At 34.1% G+C, this 7,076-nt stretch overlaps 1 protein-coding gene across 4 annotated transcripts in view; it reads left to right on the forward strand.

Annotated features, from left to right (window-relative positions):
• The window catches only part of LOC145291239 (heme oxygenase 1-like), a 55,265-nt gene extending 49,758 nt beyond the window's left edge, over positions 1-5,507 (forward strand). For all 4 annotated transcript variants that reach the window (XM_080136846.1, XM_080136848.1, XM_080136845.1 and 1 more), the window contains exon 2: positions 349-5,507. In XM_080136846.1, coding sequence (XP_079992972.1) covers positions 408-1,169 — 762 coding nt within the window. In that variant the 5' untranslated portion in view covers positions 349-407 and the 3' untranslated portion in view covers positions 1,170-5,507. The remainder of the gene's footprint in view (positions 1-348) is intronic.
• The last annotated feature ends 1,569 nt before the right edge of the window (positions 5,508-7,076 follow it).

The raw sequence follows: 7,076 nt of genomic DNA on the forward strand, positions 1-7,076 counted from the left end.
ATATTTATATTTTAAAGTCGGTTCTATTTTTAACTATTTATTATCCATCTGACGATAGGTGAAACAGTAACTACTAAGGCTGGAACGCTATGTTTTGGTTTCGATTCTAGCTGATGGCACCCAATTGGCACTTACAATTGAATTTTACCTAGAACCTTATCTACTATATAGTGGGTCCTTGCAAAAAAAAAAAAAAAAAAAAAAAAAAAAATTCCAGTATGAATTAGGGAGCCTTAATGCATTCATAAGTCCCTATTTTTAATATGTTCAATTTTTTTGTAATACCTTTTTCATGAACTAGATTTTAAAAAAATTGATTTTTTTTTTTTTTAATTCTTGTTTTTTCAGATTGCTATTTTCAAATTTGGAGAAGAAAGCTTTAATCAATCAAACTACACCAGAACACCATGTCTACTGAAGAACCGCCAACATTGCACGATGCCCTTAAGCAAGGTGTATGGAAAGAGCACGAAGAAGCTGAAAATAGTGTTTTTACCCAAGCCATCTTAAAGGGTAACCTCACCCGGGAGGCTTACAGGCAGTTCCTCGTCGAACTACGAGAAGTCTACATGGCCCTCGAAGAAATGGCAGAACTGAACAAGGACAACCCAAGCTTTGGGCCGATCCATTTTCCAACAGAAATGAGCCGTTTAAAATCCCTTGAAGAAGATCTGGAGTTTTTCTACGGACCAGATTGGTGCCAGCAGGTGAAGCCGATGACACAAGGTTCCAAGGATTACGCAGCAAGGATCCGAGAAGTCGGAAAGATGGACCCGTTACTATTGGTAGCTCACTCCTATGTGCGATACATAGGGGACATGTCTGGTGGCCAGCAATTGAAGTATAAGATTTCCAAAAATCTCCAGTTACCGAGTACTGGCGAAGGTGTTCATTTTTTTATTTTTAATGAAATCGATAACATCAGACAATTCAAGACCTTCTATTTTGGTAACATGAATTCAATAGACGTCAGCCAAGAAGATGTTGAGAAACTAGTACGGGAAGCTAAAAGCGGATTTATGTTTAATATCAAGATGTTCAAAGACATGGCCGCGGTTGTTGAACAGCTCGAGCAGAAATCGGAAGCGGCACCTGGTACGGAAAACCAGCCAAACATCTTTTCTTATATCACCAACACTGTTAGCAAAATGATGAGCAAATCCGAATAGCGTTACTAGGATTATTCATGAATTTAAAGCAATCCTGCAGTATAGTTAACGGTCAAGAAAACAAACAAACAAAAAAAAATAAACAAAATGTGCAACATATAACTTTTATCAAATGCATTAAAATTTAATTTTCTGCTCACCTGTATACTTTTAATATTCTGAAATTGTTTTTATTTCAAAGTAGGAATTACTCCAAAGCTCTCTCTCTTAACATGCATCAAACAAAATGGCTGTTTGGACTTCTGCTATTGGTGCTTGATTACTTGATAAAGAGTCCAATGTAAACAAGTTTTTGATGTCTAGTTCGCTCCTTAAATAATCAAATTTCACCCAACTTCCATCACAAATGATCACTAAATTATTGTCTCAGTGACCACCTTACACTCATTAACCCTTATCCTCGAGTGACTTTCGGGCCTTGATAAGCAATGACTCCCTTGTAAAAAAATTAAAAAGTAAAAACAAAAATGCCTTACCCTGCCATTATTTTTAATGTTGGAGGATGAGTCTCATTGCTGTTTCAGCTGTTTAGAAACTGGGTCGAAAGTACCAGTACAGACTCCGTTCTTGACAATCAGGCCTACAGGTGTGGGGTTAAGAACCGGCCCGAAACCTGTCGGACTGAGGTACGCTACCTGGGTATTACCTAGGAGGTCCACCCTCCCAGACTTTGTCACCCGGCTTTAGGGTGGGGCAAGTTTAACTCTTGTTGCCTGAGGCGCCCCCACCGAGGATTGCTGATGTAGATGCCCAGGCAATTTTTGCTAGGCCAGAGTCCACCTCGTTTAGAGGTGCTGGCTTAACATCCCCACTTCCTGACCTTATGTCACATCTTGCAGAGGTGGGCAGTAAATAAATATCTACCTTTTTATTGATTTAGTCTGAGTGGCAAGCCTCATCTGGACTTAAAGTTAGTGATAGTCATTTTTTTTTTTTTTTTTAAACTTTTTCAACCTCCAAATAATCAACGCCATTTTAAAAATTTGGTGATGACGCATATTTACTTATCGAAACTACTTCCGGTTTTGAAACTAGTCGGAGGTAAATGGTGTTAGTTAATTTGAAGACCTCAACAAATCATGTTTCTTTACCCGATCAGAAATCTATTACAATCCTTGCCGTTATATTACGTTCTTTTATACATTGTGGATAAAATTGTTCAGGACATTTTTTACCTGTAACTAATATGTGTTTTCTAAATTACTGCTTAAAAGACATATTCTTGAGTTGGAAGCCATACTTAGTTTCAGAAAGGTTTCCGATGGTTAGTTGTTCTATATAAGTCTTGGAGATGACGAGTTCTCAGTAGACAGTTGTTCTGTACAGGTTCTGGACTTTATAATTTTGTAGCCAAAGAGCAAAAGATTTTTCCCATGTTGACACGAAGAAACACATATGCAAGATTGCTAAAAAAAAAAAAAAAAAGGTTTAATTTTTATGGAGCAATTCTGGTTTCTGATTGGTTGGTAGCAGAACGTGAATTAATTTGATTTGTCAGTTCCTAGCAGCAGCATTTAAAAATAAAATCTCCCAACTGTGAGAGACCATATCCGCATTATAACTCCAAAATATTACACCACATATTGTCAAAAACGAGTGACAAAATGAAGACGTTGACGCCATTCACTTGATTGCAAATAATATAAGAAAAATAATGGCTGCCAGCGATTATAACATCGAATAAAATTTGATTTTTATGACTTTAAAAAGTCAATAAAAAAATTTATTTCAGAATTAAAATACAATTTAAGACAAATAAATATTTATATAAAAAAATTTGTGCAAAAATTAAGCAAAATGATAAACTTTAAAATTAAACTTGTTTTGAAAATTTTTAATTGAAGAAATAATTGGAGAAATGTGATAAATTTAAAAACAATGACAAGACTTTTCTGGTATAAAAAAATAACAACAAACAAGAAAATGGGGAATATAATTCGGCGGGGGGTCTTCAAATTAATAAACACCATTTATTTATGACTTTCAAAACTGAAAGTTGCTTGAAGAAGTAAACATACGTCATCGCCAAAAAATGTTTTTCATGCATTTATAAGTCAACTATACAATCACAAATTCAGAAATTAAAAAGAAAAATTAAAACAAGTTTCAGAATGTTAAAAATATACAGGTCTGTAGAAATTTTGATGTGTTTGGTGCAAGTTATTGTAATTTATTTTCTAATATCTAATTTCTTATCTATGCTGCAAGATTGCCGAATTTACTTATAATAATCAAACACTGTTCAACGATACTCATTTTTCCTGTTTTGTATTCTTAGCTAATTTGCCATACTGAAAAAAATATCAAATCGAAATCTGTACATATGAACTTGGAGAGCCAGTACAGGCCTCAGAGTAACAAGCTTTACACTGAATGACAAGATATGTTATAAAAAAAAAAAATAAATAAATAAAAGTTGATTTTTTTTCCCAGTGAAATTCTAAAACTTCCAAAGATACACTTTTCATATTGTGATTTAGTATAACCTCAACCAGGTTATAGTAAAACAAAAATTTACTTTGATATGTTTTAAATATTTGGTTATCAGAGATCAAATTCGTCTACCTGCTCCTGAAGCAGCATCCATCCTCAATGGGTTGAAACAGCTTCCTCCAAAGAAGTTTCTAGGGGATATCAAATTTGCATGCAATCTCCAGTTGCATGCATATTTCTGTCATGAGTAATTATTTTGATAACGTTAGTTTTTGCAGCAAGTTATCGGCCTTCTCTCAAATACCCAAATCATTACCTATCTGATACTAATCTGGCTCAACATCATTTCAGTTTACAAAAAAGCTGGTATGTGAACCTGATTACAACTAAATTACAACTACCTAGTAAAAAAAAATGTTCTGTCATTTGAAAAATCTATAAGTAGTTTAAAAGTTATTTCCTCATGACCAATTAAAATTAAAAATTATAGAAATTAAAATAACAGTATATGGTACGATACGAGATCAGAGCTAGGAGTAGGATATGAGAGTCCTTATTCATTTATAGGCAAGATCGGATAGCCCTACTGGTTCTATATAAGCAATACCATTCTATAACTACTAGACCATCCATAATTTGTTTGGTCAGTATTTGTTATATTATAAACTAGCAGGGCTATCCGACATTGCCTGGGGCAAAAATGTAACATAACTTCTGTCCTTCCCCCCTTCTCTCTCTCTTTTTTTTTTTTCGCCTAGCCCATTCCTCTTTTTGGATCTATGCACACACGTAACTCGAATCTTAAAAAGATCTCTATTTTGAATATATGAGAGTAAATGTCTGGCATCCAGTAGGATGCTCTATCCCCGGCTTGAACAAAATAAGAAAATTGAAAAAAAAAAGAAAAGAAAAAAGGATGTGGCATAAGGGAAACAACTCTGTGAAAAAAATCGGTTATTTCCCTTTATACGATATCATTAAAATAGGTGTGTATATCTTGATAACATTAAATGATATAAATGGCCATTGACCCCAAAATAGTGAATATTTGCATATTATAAACCGAGAGTTACCCCGATAAATAATAAAATAAAATTTTTAAAAAATACTAACTTTATGTGCGTTTGTTGTGTACTTTTCAAGTTTTAGATACAAATATAAACACACTTATCCTTTATATAATCGATTAAATATTTGGAAATTCCAGAATGTTTTCATAAATATATGGAAATTCCAAGTCACAGCTGTCGTTGATCTATATACTACTGATACAAATCTAATCTCACAAAGGATAAATTATATATTACATTTTCAAGTAATTTAAAAAAAAAAAAACAAAAACTTATGTAATTGTGATGTTTACTTTTAGTTTCAATCTTATTAAAGTTGGGAATAAAAACCTAGGTATTTGCAACCCCTCAAGAACCTCCATAAAAAAAAATGAAACTACCCCCCCCCCCCAAACATTTTTAATTCAATAAAAAACGTAATGCAATATTACCATTTATAAAACCCTCATAGATTGATCAGTGCTGTTGTCTTCCTTTATCCCTTTAAGGGTCGCATGGATTGGCCAAATGATATACACAATCACTGCTCCCTTGGGGAGTTATATGTTAGGGGTTCTTTCTCCTTCTATTTTCACTATCATGGTTGACGTCGATTAACAGTTGATTGCACTACAACACAAGCCTCCAGACGGCTGTTGCAAGCAAAGCCTTCCTCCTACGACTAAAAGATCCAGTAACTGTTGGGGCTGAAGTGTGTACACGTGTTAACAGAACGTTCACATAAGTTCACACGAATACACGTGTTCTCGCAAACCCTCAGTTTGCATCTCTACCTTTTATTGTTTTGTACATCATTCTTTATTGCTTGCATAATTAAAATTGTTTAATTAAAATACATGGTTGTTGTTCCTTTTTGTTTTCTAAAGCTGTCACTCTGATTCAATGTCTTTCAATAATTCAATCAAAAACACATGGTTTAAAAAAAAAATGTGTAATCTATAAACGTTTTTTAATTTTTAATATAAAGGTAGATAATTTGTGTTGTTTGGATTATTCAGACTCTCATTGAGTTTTTCGTGTTCTCATCGAGTGTTAGTTGTTTCTGCTGATGTAATCTACCTTTATCTTTAATTGCAGGGGTACATGGCGTTGCCCGGGTGTGGTGAGGTGTGGGGATGGGGGGGGGCAAATCAAAACAATGATAAAATAAGCGAACAGATAAAATAGCATAAATAACCCTGCTTAAAAAATTGGAAAAACAAAAACAAAAGGAAACAATGAACATGATGGAAAATTCAGAATAAGCGAACGAAAAAAGATAAAAAAAAATAAATAATCCTGTTTAAATGTTAAAACTTCTTTAAAAAAAATCGGAAAAACAAAACAAAAACAAAAACAGAACGTGAAGGGAAAATAAAGAACAAACGAACCAAAATGGCATAAATAACCCTGTTTAGATATTTAAACTTAAAAAAAAAAAGAAAGAAAAATGTCTAACATGTCGGCGTGAATGATGATGCTGTCACTATAACCACTGGTCTACAATCCCATCAGCGGAGTAACGTTTTTTTTTTTTTTTTTTTTCTATTCAAACTAATTCAAAAGAGAACGTTTTTTTTCGCGTATGCGTGTTTAGCTAAATTGTCATGAAGGAACGATTTTTTTGCTATCCTCCCTCATTGCAAACGTGTATTTCTATAGGAAATTGACCGTTTTTTCTAATTTTCACATATTATTCAACCAAGACACCGCCCTTTCAGATGATACTGGTTTCGACGCAGTCCGATGCCACTGAGAAAAGTTTTAGACAGACACACAAACATACATACATACATTTAAACAGACAGGTAGGACTTATATAATGGATGACACCGGTTCTTGAAAGGACTGTTGTATGACGGATAAAGTACTAGGTAAAATTCAGTTCTAAGTGAAACTCTTCTGGGGTTGAAGGTTCAATCTTCAGTGTGGATAATATCAAGAATACAATTGTGAATTACTTAAGACTTCTATCTGGTCAGGGCAGATAGAATGAGAGCATGCTACCCCTGTGGGTTAAATAAAGGATTCTATTTGAAATTTTGTGCAGATTCCCGAGTTTGACAAGATGCACATAAAGAAGGTCGGAGGTTACATTGACTGAAACGTTGTGAGAATAACACTTCCAGATTAGTCCGAATAATCCGAATTCTAAAAACTGTTTGAATTTTGTTTGGACACTGGTTTTGTTGGTACTTCTTCCATTATGATTAAAGGACTTAATGTGATTAAATTTGGAATATGGTGCCAAAAACATTCTGATTTATTATTGATACAAATTATGGAAATCAAGCCAGGAAGAAACAAGTGAAGCATGCATGGTGTCCCGTGAGTACACAATGAATGGGGCTTAAAAAAAATGACTAAGTTCAGCATTCCCCCCCCCCATTTAGTCCCCAAAATCCCCAGGGGACGTCAAATCCTG

This window comes from Euprymna scolopes, chromosome 12, assembly GCF_053919585.1.
Source record: "Euprymna scolopes isolate OS-2025 chromosome 12, ASM5391958v1, whole genome shotgun sequence".
NCBI classification, from domain to species: domain Eukaryota; kingdom Metazoa; phylum Mollusca; class Cephalopoda; order Sepiida; family Sepiolidae; genus Euprymna; species Euprymna scolopes.